The following is a 22,781-nucleotide window of genomic DNA, read 5'->3' on the forward strand; positions in this document are numbered from 1 at the left end:
CACAATGGTCTCGCATCAGGTAACACAAACGAAACTAATTTTTTAGGTCTTACACTGTATATAATTAACAATTAAAAATGTGTATCAAAATATTTGCGTACAAGTTGGAAGAATGAAATATTTGCTATGAACTGGTGCTGTGTTTTTAATTTTCTTGAGTGTAACTACTGTAATGCCACCTGTGATAAAATAGTTAAAATATAAATATTGAGCTCCTAATACAATAGATAGCGGCAAGTGTTTCTGCCTTTGCGACTAGTGCAGACCAAGACCAGTCTGCACATCCACCAAGACCAGTCTGAACATCCGTTCAGACAGATCATGGTCTGCACAGTTCACTACTCGGTCAATAAATTTTCAGTGAACACCCCTTCAAATAAAGAATGGTACTCCCCAAATTGAATGAAAGACCAGTCCATTTTAGAAATTTAGCAGGGTAAAGGTTAAATGAACATTTATTTTCAAATAGTGATATCAATTTGTGATAACTGATATAGATCTAAATATATGTTATGGTATTTAAGAAATAATAAGTTCCCAAACGTGGTTTATCGGCCTCCGTGATATATTGTTTCGCATAAGAACGAAAAGCTCGGGTTATTCTACAATAAATCACCCTTGGGAACTTATTATTTCGATTTTAACACGACAAACTAGTATCAAAAGTGTTAGAAAAATGGTAACTACTTTTTACGACCGTGTCACGCGCCTGGATCGGATGACGTCATTGCACGCGAGTGGTTTATTGCAGAATAACCCGAGATAGATTTTGCTCTACATGTATGTAGGTTATTTGCTGGTCGTGTAAGAATGTATTATCAACTTGACCTGTCAAAACATTTTTTTGGCTTTCATGTTAATCTTATATAGGCGTGAACAGAATATAATGAAAGCCGGGAACAAATTTTGACAGGTCAAATGAATTGTACATACCAATATCAAAAATACCAACCTTGATGCTTAAAATGGCAAAACACGATTGATAATGTCTGTATTCTTATTTCATGTTATCAAAATTTTATCAAAATATGTTAGAACTTATCATCGTATCTCGCATGAAATCAACCTACCTAACTGTATCCTGTTATATGTACATGTTGTGATATAACTAACATCCTTGAGATTTAGCTTTATCTCAAGTATGTAATTTCAAAATGTAAAAAAAAAAATATTTTTACGTACATATGATTTGTCCGCGAACGCCGACGAAAATAATGTGCAGTGTTTTACGCAAGGAATTTAAATTGGCTCATTTTAGCCTGTCGCACCACAGTAGAGATGACTTTATTTTTGCTCAGGTACTGTTTTGTTTGTAAATTTTAATTGTTTTCTTTGACAAGCATCTAGATTAACATTAAAAAACAGTTGTTTACTCGCGAGCACAAGATGGTCATGGCGATCTACTGTGGTCACCCTTTGTCCACCAGCCAACATCATAGTGCGTATTCCTTCTTCGTCACCAATTTACTGTAAAGTCACATTTTTGTCATATCTTAATGAAACGTAGAATGTTTACCTCAAAAATCTCGGACGAGTTGAACACTGTATCATCTGGGACGAAAAAGAACACGCCATGAATAAAGTCATAGACTAAGCACTCTATAAGTTGTCTACATGAAACATGGTCAGAATGTTTCTGTTTATATAATTTAGAAAAAGCTTGCATCTGGGTCAGATGGAGCCTAAATATATTTCACTAGCTTAAAATCATAAAAAAAGGTATAGTTCACATAAACTTTGTCAGCATGTTTGTCTTCATATAATCTAGACCAAGCTTGAAACTAGGTTATCTGGGGTCAACATATAGGACACTAGGTTAACTCATAGGAAAACATTACTTACTCTTAAGAGGCCCCTATTTCTACCTGACCTACATTAACCTTTACTAGAAGTTTGTCCTTATGAAAGTAGGTCACTCAGGAGTAAGACACTAGGTAAGTATTAATGTTTCGTCTTCATAAAATCTATAACATTTTCAAGTCACTATGTCAAATTTTATAAAAACCCTTATTACCATCTCAGCAAGCCACATTTTCAACCTGATCGTTTTGACACACGATCAGAATGTCAGATCATATAAATTCTAAGTCAAGTTTTATACTGTATCAATTGGGGTCAAACGATGACAAAAAAAACAACAACAACAAAAAAAAAAACAACAACACAACAACAAACAAATGAAACGGCCAGTGGCAAAAAGAAATTCGTATCCTTTCCGGTTTTGCTTTCACCACAGTATGACATATTTACCGATATATACTCAGTTCCAAAAGAAAGAAAGTGTGCACTTTTTAAGTTTAAATATTTCAAAAAAATCCCCGACGTTTTTGTTTCATTTTTTCATACACTAACTCTCAGGTATAACTCAAAATCTAAAATGCACACCAATTTGTTTACGAACTGATTTAAATTTTGGTACCAAACATGATAAGTTTTCATGAAAATAACCGAGAAAAAATAACAGAAATTAAACGAAATTGTCTGTTGGTGTGTAGTAATGTAAATCATTTTTAGCTCACCTGTCACGTAATGACAGAGTGAGCTTTTGTGATCACACTTCGTCCGTCGTCCGTCCGTCCACAATTTCTTGTGAACAAGATAGAGACCACATTTTGTAAGCAATTTTGAACAAACTTGTACAAAACTTGTATTGGTATGATATCTCAGTTCCTTTCGAAAGCTGGCCGGATCCCATCATGGGTTCTAGAGTTATTGCCCCTTAAAGGGCCAGAATTTGCTATTTTTGTGTGTCAACAATTTCTTGTCTGCACGATAGTGGTTTCATTTATGATTTTATTTTAACCAAACTTGCACACAACTTGTATCACCATAAGATCTTGGTTCCTTTCTTGAACCGGCCAGATCCAATTATGGGTTCCAGAGTTATGGCCCCTGAAGGGCCAAAATTAGCTATTTTGACCTTGTCTGCACAATAGCAGCTTCATTTATGATTTGATTTTTACCAAACTTGCACACAACTTGTATCACCGTGAGATCTTGGTTCTTTTCTTGAACTGGCCAGATTCCTTCATGGGTTCCAGAGTTATGGCCCCTGAAAGGGCCAGAATTAGCTATTTTGACATTGTCTGCACAATAGCAGCTTCATTTATGATTTGAATTTACCAAACTTGCACACAATTTGTGTCACCATAAGATCTTGGTTCCTTTCTTCAACTGGCCAGATTCCTTTATTGGTTCCAGAGTTATGGCCCCTGAAAGGGCCAAAATTAGCTATTTTGACCTTGTCTGCACAATAGCAGCGTCATTTATGATTTGAATTTAATTAAACTTGCAGAAAACTTGTGTCACCATAAGATCTCAGTTCCTTTCTTGAACCGACCAAATCCCATTATGTGTTCCAGAGTTATGGCCCCTAAAAGGGCCAAAATTAGCTATTTTGACCTTGTCTGCACCATAGCAGCTTCATTTATGATTTGATTTTAATCAAACTTGCACAAAACTTGTGTCACTATAAGATCTCGGTCCTTTCTTGAACTGACCAGATCCCATAACGGGTTCCAGAGTTATGGCCCCTGAAAGGGCCAAAATTAGCTTTTTTGACCTTGTCTGCACAATAGCAGCTTCATTTATGATTTGATTTTAACCAAACTTGCACACAACTTGTATCGAACCAAGATGTTGGTTCCTTTCTTGAAATGGTTAGATTCCATTATGGGTTCCAGAGCTATGGCCCCTGAAAGGGCCAGAATTAGCTATTTTGACATTGTCTGCACAATATAGCAGCTTCATTTATGATTTGAATTTAATCAAACTTGCACAAAACTTGTGTCACCATAAGGTCTTGATTCTTTTCTTGAACCGGCCAGATCCCATTATGGGTTCCAGAGTTACGGCCACTGAAAGGGCCAAAATTAGCTATTTAGACCTTTTCGGCATAATAGCAGCTTCATTAAATATTTGATTTTAACCAAATTTGCACACAAATTGTATCACCATAAGATCTTGATTCCTTTTTATACGCCCGAAGGGACATATTATGTTATCGCCTTGGTGTCTGTCAGTCTGTATGTCTGTTGGTTAGCAATTTCCCTTCTGCTCTGTAACTTATGAACCCCTTGAAGGATTTCAAAGAAACCTGACACAAATGTTCACCTCATCGAAACAATGTGCAGAGCGCATTTGGATGGCTCACTTAAAGATCAAGGTCACACTTAGGGGTCAAAGGTCATATGACTTTGTTTTGTGTGTATATTGCTCTGCATTTGTGTCGAGTGCAGTGCTCTTGTTTTTATTTGGTAGATCCTTCTTTTGTTGACATACAATAATTTTTTTCAGTTACTGCCCTTTTATGTTACTATAAATAGCTTATTAAGTAACTTTATTATTATTGGCCGTAGGGAAAAACCGAGACGACTTTTTTGTGGTACAACATGGATGGTACCTCCAATTTTTCGGTGTATTTTGACATATCTGTACATTGTAAGAATTTTTTTATTTCTTTTTGGTTAAATTTCGCCCTTTGTTGTTCCTGTCCTTTGGACTTAGATATTTTTTCTGAGTACTTTGATTTATTTTTAATTTCTTCCCTTTGTTGTTCCTGTCCTTTGGGCTTTATCTGTCAAAATTTTGCTCGATGTAATCCTTCGGGCATGAAACTACTGGCCTGATTTGAAAATAATTTTATTTGAAGCAACTTTAAGAAAATTTCAACTATATTTTCTCATAATTCTTTTGATTGATCTTGATTATGATTTTTTGACCTTCTAGTCCTTAAAGGGAATTCCGATAGTTTTTTATGCGCATCTTTCTGCGCAGCCGACACTTTCTATGGAAAACTGAACTGAAGTCAACATTTGTTGAAACATGTTACAGAATATGAGGAATCTTGAATGAAATAACATTTTGATAAGTTTTATCAGTAATCAAATGTTGATACTGGTTTATGTTGTACTGACAAGTACCATGCCTGACAGGTATCTTGCTATTTTTGTGGTTGTGTTTTCAAATCGCATTTTGGTACAAAGACAGTGTTGTTCATATAATGTAAGATAATTGACTTAGTACCGATAAGACAATATCACCTTTCATAGTATGTAGTATTCAATTATAGAAAGAATTAAGAATTTTAAAAACTTTTTTTTAACTTCTAGCAGACATACATGTAATCAATTTGGCCAGGTTCGCGCCATTTTCCGTCCGAACAGGTGTTGTATTCTAGCGGTCTTAACATAAACATGACCCATACATTTTTAGCCATTTGTATGCTCACAATACAATTATCTATACACAAGAAAAATAGGAACAAATTCTATGAAAGAATTTTTTTCAAAATTTAAAAGAATATTCTTCACTATGGGTATTTTTCACTGAAAAATGTTCACAAAAGTAAATATGAAACAATATTTTTTTTTTCATTTGTACCCATTATTGTAAGGATAGAGTATTACGAATATGACTATAATATCAAATAAGTATATGATAAAATCTGTAAAAAGAAAACACTTTATTGTGCTGTCTTGATGTTATTTTGGTTGGTATTTATACAAAAGCAGAAAATTATGAAAATGTTGAAAAATCGCTAGCAGTTTCAGCAACAGTGGGTGTGTTCAAAACAATTTTTCACAAAAACAAGCCTGGTGACCTATTGTTTTTATTTGTTCATTGTTTTCAGCACACATTTTCCTATCATATATGTGAATTAAAAAAATCTATGAAAGAAAAAATAACTATAGGAATTCTCTTTAAGTGCAATGGTAACAGGTGGGCCATTTTGGCCCTCTTGTTTATTATGTACCTACTTTGCACACACTTGTTTCTGTCTTAACTATTTCAGTGGCAATGGAAGCATGCTGTATTCCAAGTGTACCGGGTATCTATTGCTCTCTACACATCAGCGTTCATTCTCTACATACTTTCAACAGGGATGAGCAATGATATGGCATATCTCACCACGTGGACGTATCTGGTGCTGACCTTTAATTTTCTGTTTTCCGCTTTTAACGCAGTCTTTTACACGTGCAGAGGACACGTGGGCCATCAGCACGAGTCGGAGTCATTGGCGTTTGCAGAAAATAGATCCGGCGAACACACATATGGTTGTATCTCAAACGAAGAAATGTCTGGCAGTGTCAATTTACAGAAAACCAACAGAAGTGAAATATCACCTAGTAGAGATGCTCATGACAATGTTAACAATGGACATATACCAAGTTATCCCAACCAGGAAGGCACCAGCTCAACAAATCATGATGTAATTACAATACCAATGAAAGCAGCATGGGTTCTTGGAAATACTTTGCAAGTGTTTGCAATAATTGTCTCTCTTGTTTACTTTATAGTCCTTTATCCTGCCATAGGTCACACGAGTTTCTGGGATATCAACTTGCATGGTGTTAACTCGTTTCTTGTCATAATTGACACGTGCATTTCTGCGAGACCAGTCCGTTTGTTACACCTAATTCACCCATTGATTTACGGCATGTGCTATGTTATATTCAGCGCCATCTACTGGAGTTTTGATCACGTGAATAATGTATTATATCCGGGTGTACTTGATTGGAACTATCCCGGAACTACTTTCATATGGATTGTGGCCTTAGCACTTGTTGTTGCCCCTTTATTACAGTTGATATATTTTGGTGCCTACCGTTTAAGACTGAATATTTACCACCGCTACATACTCTGAATGCACAATTGCACAGAGAACATTAAAAAACAGTTACACCCTGATCAAACCAGTTTGGCAGGGATTGGGTATACGGAGGGAAGTTGTTTGGTGGATGCGGGGAGATGTTGTGGCGAGCGGTTTGTTTGAGAATGTACTGGACTCACATTTGCCCCGTTCTTTGGTGTTTTCTTGAAACTCTATACAAAAACAGATGATAAATAGAACTATAGCCTTGTTTTGCATTTTTATAAAACGATTTTATATCTTTGCCTATTTTTTCACCGTTTAATAAATTGAAATTAAAAAACGAAACTTAATACAGTGATGAACAGTTATATTTGCGTAGTCCTGAGTGCTTATGGTATGGTGTACGTGTGTCTGGGTGTGTGAGTAAGACCAGCAATCCTATTATTTTCCTCAAACCCCCGTAAACACGTTCTTCCCCTTGCGATAGACTAATATACAATCAAAGTAGTTAACCATTCATTGACCATGAAATGCTGCAAAAAACTGAACATATCTTATATGGTATCCACTAGATTATCTGTTATTCCAGATAACATCCAAAACAGGCGCCAAAATATCAAATCTCTGCTTATAAAGCTTGATAATGGATAAAGCCTGGCGCTAAATGGTATGGTTCTTATAATGATACGCTAAACTGTACCTAACTAATGACATTATAGGATGCAGAGGACATTTCTGCGGGGCATCAATGATATCCAAAATGGCGTTAAAGATGGCTGCCAAATATTTTGTCAGGTAAAGGTAATGAATGGACACTGTTATACATTTACATGTAATTAATTAATCAAATTGATACTGTCTGGTGGTTATATACATATGTCACTATTTATTAACACAAATGACTTACATTTGAAGACAACAGAAACATTTTTGGGGGTATAATTTGTTAAAGGTGTTAGACCGGACAAACTTTTATAATTCCTTACGCTTGCCTATCCGAGGACTTCACAGTACATGGCAAACATGAGAACAGACGAGCTTTAGCGCCCTGGAATGACAAAGATCATACTAAACAACTGAAGGAGGAAATATACTTCCGAGTAACAATTTTTACAATTTAACGAAGTGCCGCGGTTGTGTACGTGGGGTTGGGGAGGAGAGAGGATGTGGTTTATGTCTGTACTGAAATCATATTAAAATTTTGTCCCGTCCTCTGCTACATTTAAGAAAAAAAATCTTTGACGTCACTGAAACAAACAATGACAGATGTGATATGTACAAAAACCTTTACTCTGTCTTGAATAATGACAAAATGATTTCCCTTCTTGCATTCAAATCTTTACTCGTTTGAAATTGTTAAGACAGTAGTTTCGATTCTCGTGTGTAACTTGATACTTTAATACAAAGACAGATAATAAATATAGCACCATAAAACCTTAACTTTTTGCCTTTACATAAACTTATGTCCATATTTCATTTTGGTACAGTATTTCATTTTTCGGCTGATAAGTGGAATTTAACCAACCAAATACAAAGATAAACAGCTACATTTGAGCAGCAGTATATTTATATTCAAAATAAGGGAACTGAGGGGTGGGGCGAGGAGTGAGACGCTATCCTATTGTTCCTCAAAATATTTGAAAAGTCAAACAAAAAAACTCCCTTCTATAGCTACAGATTATAGAATTGGTTGCCATTTATTAATTATAAGAAGGCTGTCCTTAAAAATATATTTCTTTTTAAACCCTTTTCACCATTTTTGTGATGAAAATAACTCTTTTGGGGCAAAAGACAGTGTCCCAAAGCAACCTCAACGCAAAAATCTACTATACCGATAAGGGGACGTAACACTGTGTTGAAGTTTGTTGTGGGCCACGCAGTTTTATAAGTTGGGAGACACCCCTCCCATCTGCACAACGGCTTCTACCTATAGATATGAGTAATGGAGTGCACATGATCTTAATATTATTTTTAAAACACTATCTCCCTTTTAGCTTCTCTGGATGAGATTAGTCTCACACTTAAACATCTGTAAGACAGATTCAACTTTTAACGGGCCTTTTACTTTGGGATACGAATCACATTTTAATTCGTGACTACCTACCTTTCTCGCCAGATTAATGTCCTTACTTTATTTCAAGTTGAAATGTTATATTATACCAGTTTGTTAAACGATTTAAACGCATGTCACAATAGCGATTGCCAAAAATAGTACATTATCGGGATATGGCTATATTTGTGTCAAAGTCATGTGGTCCATCCTGTGACAATTACACAACAGAATCCACCCGAAAGAATTTAATTGATATGATCCCAGCGAAAGTCTATTGTGGGACATCGGCCATCCCTAATGACCAGTTTTGCTTTCACGTACGAAAAAAGGCCGTAACAGCTGAACTAGCTAATTGTAGAGATATATAGTGTGAAACTAACCCATGTAGCTGTCTTTGAAACTTTTGCTATTCCTTTATTTTGAAAAATATAATTATCGGTGTTTTTGTTTTTTTTGTTTTTTTTTTTTTTTGTTTTTTGTTGTTTTTTTTTTTGTCTCTATGCAGACAACGTTAAAATGTCTCCAATTAGTACATCAGTGTCTGACAGTAGTATTATGAATAGCTTTAAAGCGCACAAAACTGAAAGAATTGCAAAAAAAGATAAGAAAATTAGGTATTAATATGCACAGAAAGGAGATACGGTCATTTTGATCCATATTCACTTACTATCCTACATTAATACAAACATACAAGCTTTTATATAAATTTTATTAAACCGCCTTATCTGAAAGATTTCGTCATTTCAACCTTGATTGTCGTATGGGGTACTTGAAAGAAAATCACACACATGGAAATTAACTCTCATCGTTGCCTAAATTGTATAAATTTCTAACGAAACATTCAAAATTTAATTGTAAAGGATTTTTTTTACATATAATTAACAGAAATAGAAATGTGTGATATATTTAAGGAGGAATTCAGGTTGGCACATTTCGGATTATCTCACAACCGTCGTGAAGACTTCATATCTTGTCAAGTAAGTAATTTATTATTTTCTATGATCTATTTAACTGTTTATCGACCGTCTGTTTGAAAGACAAAATATATCAACATATATCCTTACAGCAATTATTGCGAAGGGAAAATTATAGTCTTTTCTCAAACGGGTACAGTTGCACTTCATATAAACGGTTACCTTTCAAAGCATGTTTAAACAGTTGTGGTATTTGATTAAATGTCAGTCTTTAGCTCAAGTTTGAATTCAGTCTATATACATGTATTTGGTATTCATTCTTTACCTACACATGAAGTAGGGAATATATATGCCCGGAAATAATTGGAACGGTTCTCTTAAGCATGTGTACATCATCATAACCCATGTAACGGCAATATGTACACCTGGGTATACAATCACGTTGGATTTCGGATTTTGAAATAATTTTAGAAATAATACTTTCTTCGAAAACTGTTTCTGCATACAAAATGGATATTTGCTACAATACATGTTAGTTTTTAAAACAGCATTTTTAACCAATTTTGAGAGCAAGCCATTAAATCGCGTGTACGGCACATGTACATCTGTACTCTCAGCTTGACCGGAGTTTCACGGAAAGCTGCTGCAGAATGATGCCAGTTTTTTTCTAGACTTTCCGCAAGTTGGCTTGAAACCGTCTTCTCTTAATTCGGCAGAAATTACATAAATACAGAGACTTGAAAGAAATAAAGCTTATTGTAGTCATCTATATGTTACTTTTCGTAAAATTCAGAAACAATATCTCTAAATAGTGAAACATTGATTCACAAAAATATGAGCCAGTTTTCCAAAACATTTCCCTATCATGCCTGGTGTCAGAGTAAGTCTAAAATAAGCATAGTGACAGTGCCTGGCACACACACACCTCTCCCCTACCTATCCAGCGTATCAAAGCCAAGTATGATTAGTATCTACCAAATACGTTTCTTTTCAATAAGACCTCTGTTGTTTTGACATTTGCCCGAAGACCCAGGACACTAAATCCGTAAAGGTCAACTCAGAACAATGCATGAACTTCTATTTTAGAGCATCATAACCCAAATCTGCATTAAATGTTATTTCGAAGGAAAATCAGGGCCGTCAGTTTTGAGACAACAATTATTTTAAAATTTTGACCATGATCAATTTGCATCTAAGGCTGGAACATACCAACTGCTTCATACGGTAACCTTAGTTTCAACGTGCAGTTGATTAATGTCGTTTTTTATGTCTCTAAAGTAGGCGTCAGTTTTAAGATTTTTCCTTTTATCGACAAGCATGTATAAACAAACATATTTTAACTATATCAGTAGGGCATTTATGTCATATGATTTAGGGCACTCCAAGGCTAGATAGTAAATTCATTGAAATTTCTGTCTGACCCCAGATATTTGTTTATATTCCCAGATAAGAAGGCATATAAGGCCATCTAACTAGATACGAAGTAGTTCACATGCAATCAGGTAGATTACCGTTAAATGAATCGAGAGAATGACCTAATGGTCATCTCATTATGGGACCAACTGTAGCGGGTTTAAGGATTATGCCCAGTATTACTTACCTTCCCTGTTATGGTACTTCATAATACATTAATATAGACATGTATATAGAATTGTTCAAGAAAAGTTGGTGAGGAAGTTTTTAAAAAGGTTTACTGGATTGAAAATATCTTAAATATATGTGTTTACTGCCCATGGACTTTTTGATAGAGAACTTGAAAATTCTTTTTTCAAAACTTTTTTTTTCACAGAGTTACCTATGTGTATTTTAAAGAAAAGCGTACTATAGACGCTTTGTTGTGGGAATGAGATAGAAAAAATGTTAATACAAGAAACGAGATATAAGATAACGAAGTTGGGATACTGTTATAAACTCAAAACGCTACCTAATGGAAGCACATTACTTTTTACAGATCGTTTTCAGCTTCGAGTTCAAAGTAACATTGCCCTTTGACCTACTGACCATGAAAACAGTATGCTTATGTTCCACAGAGGAAAATCCTATGAAGATTTACTATATGCCAAAGTGTTGTCTAGTTATTAAAACTAAAATAAAATTATAATATATTGCTATCATGGTTTTTTTTTTCAAATGCCGCTTGATCTTTGATTTACCATATCCCCAAATGGATTTAAAACACTCCATGGGCAATTTTGAAATACCAAGGACGAATTCCTCTGTCGTCTTTATAATTTATCGTGTAGAACATTAACTAACCTAGTTTTAATGGATAAGTCTGGTATATAAAGATAAGAATAACGAAGTTTATGAGTCCAAATAGAGTGACATTTGGTCTGCATTTAGAACATAAACATTTGTCAAGATCACAAGGTGGCGAGACATGGCAGTGATAGTCAAAATAAGTAAAAACAAACAACGAATATAGAAGTAGAAAAAAAGCAAACATTTAACCTGGGTCCGAATATTGACAACTATATCTTGTTGCTCATGCATACAAAATACCAAATTCTAAATCTGTGTAAAAAGGTAGACCCGCTACTACACTGATTATAATAAAGAATATAATCTTTGAAAAAATCTCTTATTCCATATTTTATAGACAAAAATTTCATGGCATTGGACATAGGATATAGAGTAACTGTATTCACAACAGTTGAAAATGAGTATACTACGGAATCCTGTTAGGGCCATGTCGTATGTCGTCCGTCGCGCTTTAAGGTCGACGCACGACTATGCAACACGACATCGCGACAACGCAATACGACACACGGCAATGCGACGCGACATCGCGACAATGCGAAGCGATAGACGACAATAATATCGTAATGTCGTGTCGCATTGTCGCCTTTCAAAAGCGCGATATTTCGCATTGTCGCGTCGCATTGTCGTGTGCCATGTCGCACTGTCGCGATGTCGTGTAGTATTGTCGTGCGTGACCTCAAAGCGCGACGGACGACATGCGATATAGCCCTGACGGGATTCCGTAGAATATATCAAAGCCCATTATATCAAAATCTAAGTCTTGGTTTACAAAAAATGCAGTACATATTTTCGTTCTCTTTCAGTGGAATTGGCATCCATTGGTGTACGTCATATACCGGATTTTGGCGGCGGCATATTTGACGGTGTTTTTCATCACCATTGTAATCATATTCTCACAAGAGGGCAACACAACTTTCATGGCGTATTTGACATTGTGGACATACCTGTTGTTGACCTTGTACTTCCTGTTTTCGGCCATAGCTGTCGTCTTCTACACGTGCTGTAGAAGAGAGCTGCGACAAAGTGGGCACCAGGTAATACTGTACACATCATCTGAGACACAAAAGGAAGCCATACAAGGATACAATAACATTGCTTTTGTTGAAAATGGTGTCAAGAATTCCGAGCTGAATGGAACAAGTATGTCTAACGGCTGTCCTATTGAAATAAACGGCAATGCAAAGTCACAAAATAATGACAATGACAATTTGCGTGAAGAAATCACATCTTTTATGAAAATATGTTGGGTACTTGGAAATACGGTCCAGGTTTTTGCCATTGTGGTCACGCTAGTCTACTTTACAGCTCTTTTCCCTCTTATAGGGTACACAAATTTTGTAGATGTTAACTTGCATGGTGTAAACAGTTTTCTCGTAATTGTTGACACGTGCCTTTCTTCGAGACCAGTTCGCCTATTACACGTGATTCACCCCGTGATTTACGGCATGTGCTATCTTATATTTAGCGCCATCTACTGGAGTTTTGACCACGTGAACAATGTGCTGTATCCGGGTGTACTTGATTGGAATGATCCCGGAACCACGGCGATATGGATTGCTGGCTTAACTCTGGTAGGCATACCACTGTTACAGTTGGCTCATTTTGGTGCATATCGTTTAAAATTATATATCTCCAGTCGAGAATAACAAACAGGTTAAAATACAGTCAGAATCTCTGTCATAGAGGCCGAAATTAAATAATTGAGACAAAGAGTCATAAAAACAAAAATGAAATAAATAAATGGGCAGCTAATTTATCTTTTCGACGATCGAAAAATTTGACGTCAGCAGGTACATTATATTTGAAGTCATCATAATTGCCATCTTAAATTACTTATTTGAAGGTGTTGCAGGAACTGACGCCGACAAAACCGTGATCAGTGATCACTGCAATTCAGCTTTACTATGCTATTCAAGATCCAGAACGACCTAGTCTAAGTACTGCGAACCCCGATACAACAAAGTGATGCTCTAACCGGAGGATCAAACAGGGCCTACCAGATCAGAGCCACAAACGACATCTACATGCTTTCATTTCTTTCCTTGGACCATCAGTGATTGGATTCGGCCGCCTACCAACATCACAGACAGCATGACGCTAGAGGAGTTCAGGGCCAATGTTGGAGCTCCATCTACCGCCAAGCACTAGATCGAGGCTCCCTTGTAAATAGCTTTAATGACGCACATACAGTTGTTTTGGCGTGAATGCTCATTTTTTTAAGCCAGGGTTTCTCACAAATTCCTGAAGGATTGACAGCCCATATACTAGTATGATGTCAAAACTTACGTGAATTGACGCCAACAAAGTTTTACATTTTAGCTTTTGATCCGGAGATGCGATAACTTACACCTAATGACAAGATAGTGATTATTGAGTCACAAAAATACTAACACCCATGATAAATCACGATGTTTTTAAATGTGAAGCATCAGCATGTATTTGTAAATAAAATATTTTTGTATTTAGATTTTGACATGTCATTTCATGTATAATTGGAAAATCACAGATGGTTCGTTCTTATACACGTACATAAATAATTATCAATTCATTTCATATTTTAGTCTCTAGATAACATGCTCTTCCGTAACACATATATAAGCGATATTGCATCATCGTCTGAACTTTGTGATTACACAGGTCAGTCGATGTGAATGACTCAAAATCACAAAGAACGCAGTTCACAATGTTCAGAAACTAGCACGCGTTATCAAAGAGCCATATTTAGTAATACTATATTAGTAAGGGGATTTTGTTATTTTGAACTTTATTTCATTATCAAATTTTAGTAGAAACCTACGTCACGGACACCTACCTGGCGGATATCATATTCTTCACTATCCATGACTTACCTTTACAAAGTTTGAAACAAAAATGTTAGTGGTACCACATTTCGTCTGGCGAATGCCGATATATATGGTATCAGTTTTCGTCTTAGGAATAAGTTACTGTCAAAATCGAACCGCTTTCTTGATTTTATAGAAGGTATAAAATATATCTAACACGCTATAAACTTAAACCTGAACCACCTTCTGACTGATAATCTAGCTTGAATACGGTACAAAATCTCGAAATCTAGCGTTGAACAGTAATATCTGAAGGTACCAAGCGTATTAGCCGAATATTCTACATAAAGCCGGATCGTGACCTTTATGATATCTGGAAATGCTATGTAGGTCATTTGGGTCGAGCCAATATCTGCACATGTTACATCCGCCTGCAGGTGTCCTTGATGTATGTTACTAACCTTATCATTGACCTTTATTTCCTTTTAGATTATTCTGTCTGTGTGTTTCATACGAAAAAATAAAATACTGCTTTTATAGATGATATTTTGTCAGCCAAAACATTCCGAAGAATATTCCTCCGGCCAAAAATAGATAACGGTCAGACTTTCCATATAGAAATTAGCAGGACATGTACATTCTACCAAATAAAAAGAATACTGAAAATAAGAATCCTTAGATGCAAACATTTATCTATTTTCAACATCTGTCTCATCACATGCTATATCTCTATTTTGATTGACCCACACCACGATTTATAATGCCATCATTTCTTTATTTTTCCCTTCTACATTCTATATAAAATGTGTAAAAGTATCATATATGCGTTTATTTAAAGCACATTTTTTGTATAAAATCATTAATATGAAACCTTAGGTGCAAACGTTTTCTTTCTGTCAATGAATATACCGTATAGCGGGTTATTTCTGCGGTCAAAATATTCTGCGTTTTGGCCCCAAAAAATGTGAAACAAATTTCTGCGTGTTTTATTTCTGCGTTTTCACTTAAAATGGAAGAGAAATTTCTGCGTTTTCGATGCCAAGGGGGAGGTAATTCCTCGCACGGTCGGACGTTGTGAGAATGATAGCGTATGAAAACAATAAGCTAAATTACTGTTAACTGCAGTAAAGTATCTTTGTATTTAATGAATACATTGTAGGATATAATAATTTGCGAAATGAAAAAATATAAGCCCAACAACAATAAATCATTGCACAAACAGCAACTGCAAAATACGGTATATATATAACGGTTACACTTATATAAAGGTTACTAAAGTATCAATTGTTTAGATGATCGCCACAAGGGATTAATAAGAACAACACAAGAGAAATTCACTCAGTTTATTTCATTCACAAAATACAAACGCTTTCTGAAGGATTAACAGTTAGGACTTTGACTGACCATCACACCTAATTATCATGATTATACCACTATCGGTAATTGTTAGATGGCGACGGTAATTTTCAATAATTAGACCAGGCAATTGTGAACTTCGGATTACCTCGGATAACATAGCGTGAAACAACGTTGGTGCAATTAAAAAAATGCAGATTTTTGCGTTTTAAATTTTTGCTGGATGAATATTCTGCTGGAAATATTTTTGCGATTCTACCGAGAGACCACAGAAACGCAGAAATGTTGCCCCCGCAGAAATAACCCGCTATACGGTACATTTTAAATGATATATATTTCATTGTTGTAAAATAAGAATTTGATGAACCCAAATATGGTTTATTTTCACTAATATTAGTTTTGAGAAGTTCAGCACGTAGGTGTTACTGTAGCATCATATGCTACTACGTCATTTAATCATTTTAGTTAGTTTGTACATGAATGTTCCATTCGACATAATGGGTCTAAGTTTCATTATCTCTCATAAAGAGACTCAGTCAAACCGAGTCTGCTATCATGTTGCTTCGTTCTATGCTTCCAAAGGATCTTTTCACAGGTTTTTTTTAACTATCACAACAGCAGTCTTAAAATGCCGTGGTGGCGGCTGTAGAAAGTCTCCCGTACTTCGTCTCAGTGTTGTTATATTTTCTGGTCCTTTAGGATCATGGAGTACATTCGTTTCTACCATTATAGAATTCCGTTTAAGCTGGTGCTAAGAGGTGTGAGAGGTGATTTCATTACTTTTCAAGAAAAGTCTCGGTCGAACCGATTCTGCTAACATGTTGCTTGGTTGCGTTCTATTCTTCCAAAGGCTCTTTTCACAGATTGTATTGAAATCGGGACCTTGTTCCAGTGGTTAAGTTCGCTGACTATAAATCACTTGCCCCTCATCGATATAGGTTCGAGCCTCACGAGGGCCGTAGATTCATTCTTTATGTTGGAAAACTATCCAGCTGGCTTACGGAATGTCGGTAGTTCTACCCAGGTGCCGCCAACCAATGGCGAAATAATGTCTGGGGCACATTGGGTCTTCCTCCAAATGAAAAGCAGGAAAGTCGAGTTATGGCCTATAATCATGTGACTTTATCTTCTCGTTTAGGGCAAACCTGTTATTCTAACTGGGGACCATACTTTTTTTTTCATGGAATTACACGCTAGTGTGTAATTAAAGGTTCCATGTGCACCACCGTTTGAACACATCTGCGGATGCCTCTGAATTGTTTTTGTACTTGTAGCGTGTGTAAATGTTGAGTTCTGCTCAACCCGGGGCTAGAGGGCTCGGAAGGTAGCATCCATTTCCACTACCGCCCATGAACAGGCTCAATCAAACCGAGCCTGCAACATTTCGTTTTTGTCGTGTTGAGCGACCTGTGGATTTTCCACTTTTTCTATTTCAAACCTAACAAAACAAACAAACTATGTTTTCATACAACTTTTGTAAGTAAACAATTTTATTTGCATTACTTACATGCTATATACTACATAAGAAAGTGCTCATGGTACACTCAATGTGAAAAAAGAAAAGAAGTGCGTTTTAAACTCACCTGTTCGTGCTCAGGGTGAGCTTTTGTGATCGCCCTGTGTCCGTCGTCCGTCGTCGTCATCTGTCGTCCGTTGTCATCAATTTGACTGTTAACACTCTAGAGGTCACAATTTAGCCCAATCTTAATGAAACTTGGTCAGAATGTTACTCTTAATAAAATCATGGACGAGTTTGGTATTGGGTCATCTGGGGTCAAAACCTAGGTCACAAGGTCAAATCAAAGACAATGTTTTTAACATTCTAGAGGCCACATTTTTGACAATATCTACATGAAACTTGGTCAAAATGTTAATCTTGATGATTTTAGGTCAAATTCGAATCTGGTTTAGGTGGGGTCAGAAACAAGGTCACCAGGTCAAAGCAAATGAAAAGCTTGTTAACACTCTAGAGGCCACAATTATGGCTGTATCTTCATGAAACTTGGTCAGAATGTTAAACTTAATAATCTTTAGGTAAAATTTGAATCTTATTCATCTTGAGTTAAAAACTAGGTCACCAGGTCAAATCAAAGGAAAAAGCTAGTTAACTCTCTATAGGCCATATTTATGACCATATCTTAATTACACTTGGTCAGAACGTTAATCTTGATGATCTTTAGGTCAAGTTTGAATCTGGGTTAGGTGGGGTCAGCAACTAGGTCACCAGGTCAAATCAAAGGAATAGCTTGTTAACACTCTAGAGGCCACATTTATGATCTTATCTAAATGAAACTTGGTCAGAATGTTGATCTTAATGATCTTTAGGTCAAGTTAAAATCTGGGTCAAGTGGAGTCAAAAACTAGGTCATCAGTTCAAATCAGAGGAAAAGCTTGTTAACATCCTAGAAGCCACATTTATATGACTGTATCTTCATGACACTTGGTCAGAATGTTAAACTTATCTTTAGGTCAAGTTCGAATTTGGGTCATGTGGAATGTGACCTGACCTACTTTCTTGTTTTTTTAAGATACAGTCTTGAAATCTGGATGACGTATACAGTTTTGCACACCGATCTTAAAATTGACATTCATAGACCATGAATGTAACCTACTGACCTACTTTCTTGTTTTTTAAAATACAGCCTTGAAATTTGGACGACATGTACAGTTTTGCACACCGATCGTAAAACTGACTTTCAGGGACCATGAATGTGACCTACTAACCTACTTTCTTGTTTTGTAAGATACAGTCTTGAAATTTGGTTGACATGTACAGTTTAGCACATCAATCTTAAAACTTACTTTCAGTGACCATGAATATGACCCACTGACCTACTTTCTTCTTTTTTAAGATACAGCCTTGAAATTTGGATTACATGTACAGTTGCATACTGTCTTAAAAGTGACTTTCAGTGACCATAAATATGACCTACTGACCTACTTTCTTAATGTTTTAGCATCAGTTTGACATTTAAAAACATGTAGTTCATATAACTCAGGTAAGCGATCCAGGGTCTCCATGACCCTCTTGTTTCTTATGTTGTTGTTTTCACACTTTTGCTTTCTATTAATATAATGTTGTCAAACTTGGGCAAAATAAATATGGAATTTTGCAAGAAGGATTTTGCTGCACACAATGTTTTTGGAATGTAACTATCTGCATTTTAAATTATAATTACAATAGCTTCAATTCAATAACCGTTCTATATTTGCCCTTAATACATACATGAAATAATGTATTTTAGTAACGTTCTTGGGGTGTCATTGGGTGATAGAATGGCTTTAACGTTAAAAAGGCTTATGCCCTTTTTTATGTAATGTTACTTGATATCTGTGTGTCTGAAAAAAAAACAACTTTTTGTAAATGTTGGACCGTAAAACTTTTGACATATATGCATGTATTTATAAAATCCATTGTGTTTTCTTGGCGTGCAAACTAATGTGACAAAATGATAACATCAACGCGCCACAAAAAGACTGTATGCAACATTTCTTTCTGGCGTGCGCGGCATCAACAAAATATTCGTTTTGGCGACACAAAATAATTCCTTTATAGGCCTCTTGGCTGATTTGTTATGTTTCTCATGACCCAGTCTATGACGAGTGGGATCAGAGGCGACAGTAAACATCCTTGTTATACTCCTGTATTGAATGGCAAATGAAGGGTGGGGGTGGGGGCTGGCGAGGTCTGTGCTTTGTATTACGTGTCAGATCATGATGCCATTAGAAACTGCGAACTGCACTCCCCTACACCCTAATTGTTACTGGGGTTCCATAGAACTTCATGATCTCCAGTTTGGACTACCATATATCACGCTTTTCGAAAGTCGGTGAAGGCATACAGACACTAAATAGAAAAATGGCGCGAAAAAAAATGGTATCGCATAATGGCGGACACAAATAGTCCTCAGTTTTTTTGCTCTGTAGAGCTATTTTCCTTATTTTCTTTGCAATTTTTTTGCTAAAATCACATGACAGATCTATGACTGACATGTAGGTAGCATTTTCATAATGAAATAACAACATGACAAAATTTTTCATGGAAACTTAGATCATACAGCACTAGTATAATTTGGGGTCTCATTTTTTAGCTGATTTTGCAGCTTGTGTGTTTGGCTGAAATTATTTTTCTTGCATCAAGCATGACCCCTACTTTTCTTTTGATTTTTCTTTAGCACTATCAATATTCTTCAAGAAAATGTAGGTTACAGACATTTAAAATGGGTCCTGGTGTGTGCTGCGGCCATTGGAAATAGGTCAATTTTATATAGAATAAAGAACAAAAACTATTTAGTGTGTTAAAACCTGAAGTTTATTTATAAAGGTGTCTGCCATTCCATGGACTGCTCGACTAATATATGTAGAGTAGCAGTCTGGTCCGAACGTGACCTTCTTGGAAGAAATCCTGCTTGTTCGTCCCTAATTACTCATGTTACTCAATGTTATCTTGATGCGTTCTAGTACGATTCTGGTCAACATTTTACTTGGCAACGATAGGAGATGAATGCCTTTCAGTTTCGGGGAGTCAAAGAGTAAGGTATATTTTCAATTCTGAATGTTCTAAATATTGAATCATTATGCACTTAGTACATGTACAGTTATGAAATTATAATCTGAATACCGTCTTAAAAGAGTTTTGCTGTAGTGCATATCATTTTGTATGAACATGCATTATGTCAATATTTACAAACCGTGAATCATTTTCACTTTAGTGCATATCTACTTGTACAAAAATGTTAAAATATTTACTATCGTTTTTGTTTTTGTGCATAGCTTTTTACTTTTAAGGCGTAAAAAAGTGTTTGTTTCCGGTATCCCTACCTACCTAAATTTTTGGCCCGACCCTACATGTTTTTATGGCCTTGGAGAATATTTTTTCAATTTTTTTAACAAAAAGTTGCAAAACTGCACTTTTTATGCTGTAAACATGGCCAGTGATGTTAGAAATCAACTTACTGATGCTCTAAAGGCATAACCCCCTTTTTGTATTCATTTTTTGACACAAAAACAATTTCCGAAATGTCTCCCTTAATAAAACAAAATCAAAAAAAAAAAAAATTCCCGACCTACCTACCCTTATTTTTTTGAGCATGTTACCGGAAACAAAGAATTTTTTTTAGGCCTTATTATATACTAGTATGTATATTGTTAAATATTAACTAAAATTTATGTCTTTTTTGTATGAAAAATGTAAATATTTGTAGGACAAGTCTCTGTCACTAAGTGGGCGAAATAATCCATAAAAATTTAATTGCTGTTTTCATTGCTGTAGTCTGGTGTATACGCCTTTAAGGTGTTGGCGGTCACAGCAAGACTTAACATACAAAGATGACGGATGTAAATGCGAAAAAACACAAAAATGGTATTTATTTAAAGGTGCGGTGATAATAACATGTTTAAATGACATTGCGCCATTGGTATAGTACTGTTCAGAAGTACATGTAAAAGTAAAACCCTTTAAAGTTTTCCAGATTAGATAACATTTCATATGGTGTAACACTCGGTTCAAAATGTTTAAAAACTAGTACATGTAACAGATTTTCAACTTTGTCATACTAACTTTATTTCACTATCAAAATGATCAGTATTTGCACTAAGCTATGTGTTTTTGTGTGCCACAACAATGAAAACAGTTGCGTGGCTGCCTACTGATCGTGGTCTCCCATTACAGAACAGAGTATAGTGTTCCGCTTATAATCTAAAATGTCATATGAGCCGCACCATGAGAACACCAACATAGTGCATTTGCATCCGCGCAGACTGGTCAGGATCCATGCTGTTCGCTTTCAAATCCTATTGCAATTAGAGAATCCATTAGCGAACAACATGGATCCTGACCAGACTGTGCGGATGCGCAGGCTAGTCTGGATCCATGCTGGTCGCAAATGCACTATACTGATTTTCTCATGGTGCGGCTCAAACAAATACACTTTAAAGCTACTCGCCTACAGTTTGGGTGAAATTTTTCAACATGTTCATTTCCACCACGTTTGACATACTAGTAGAACGTATATATGACATTGAAACATGATTTAATGGGTGAAACTAAAAGTTAGATATTGGTAAAAATGCAGGAAGAATGTAAATTTTCTGCATTATTTAAACAGCGTTGCAACGGTTTACTAAATTCTGCACAATATTTTGGTTATTTATAAGAGTATCTTGCAAAAATCTTATGTAATTCATTATTTCACCGTAAATCACATTATTTAACAGGTCTACATTGCCCGGACTATTATTCGTTATTGACCGTGGCCCAAAAGGTCATTTTCGTTACAAAATGCTAGTGGAGATACTAACATTGGGTAAATTATTTCAAGAAAAGTAATATTTAATTTCTATGCGTTTGATTTATAAACGAGAATATATTTAATTATGTTAATAAACATGTGTTTTCCCTGTTTTTGTTTTCGCTGGGTTTAACTTCACACCAACACAAGTATAGTTCATATAGCGACTTCCTAGCTTTTTCATGGTGTGAGGAAGACCCCATGTGCCAATCCGGGTATTATTTCAGGAACAGGCGGGCACCTGGGTGGAACATCCCACCTTCTGTAAGCCGTACTCCCCTATACTAACCGTCTTACAGGGTAGGACATTATGAAAACACGCGAGTTTATCCCTGAAGATACATGGAGTAAACAAACACTGACCATGCAGCCATTTTCTAATTGCACTAGCACATTCAGTTAATTATAGCTTACATATATTTCTTGTGTGTACAAAAGTGCAGAATAAAGGTTCCGTAGCTGTGGGTTCAATGGAGAGGTAACCCATTACTGGGGTATATAATTACTTTGAAAAATATTCCAGGAACT

General features: G+C 35.8%; 2 protein-coding genes across 2 annotated transcripts; both read left to right on the top strand.

Moving 5' to 3' along the window:
* Nucleotides 1-1,073: 1,073 nt before the first annotated feature.
* On the top strand, nt 1,074-6,991 carry LOC123529555 (uncharacterized). The gene is made up of 2 exons (XM_045309925.2): nt 1,074-1,298; nt 5,795-6,991. Exons 1-2 carry the CDS (start codon nt 1,185-1,187, stop codon nt 6,644-6,646), a joined length of 966 nt encoding a protein of 321 aa, XP_045165860.2. The 5' UTR covers nt 1,074-1,184; the 3' UTR covers nt 6,647-6,991.
* A 2,245-nt stretch (nt 6,992-9,236) lies between these two features.
* On the top strand, nt 9,237-15,151 carry LOC123529428 (protein rolling stone-like). Its single transcript, XM_053521932.1, has 2 exons — nt 9,237-9,625; nt 12,628-15,151. The coding sequence occupies exons 1-2, from the start codon at nt 9,542-9,544 to the stop codon at nt 13,468-13,470; spliced, it is 927 nt and encodes a 308-aa protein (XP_053377907.1). The 5' UTR covers nt 9,237-9,541; the 3' UTR covers nt 13,471-15,151.
* The last annotated feature ends 7,630 nt before the right edge of the window (nt 15,152-22,781 follow it).

The sequence above is a fragment of the Mercenaria mercenaria genome, chromosome 13, assembly GCF_021730395.1.
Source record: "Mercenaria mercenaria strain notata chromosome 13, MADL_Memer_1, whole genome shotgun sequence".
In the NCBI taxonomy this organism is placed as follows: Eukaryota; Metazoa; Mollusca; class Bivalvia; order Venerida; family Veneridae; genus Mercenaria; species Mercenaria mercenaria.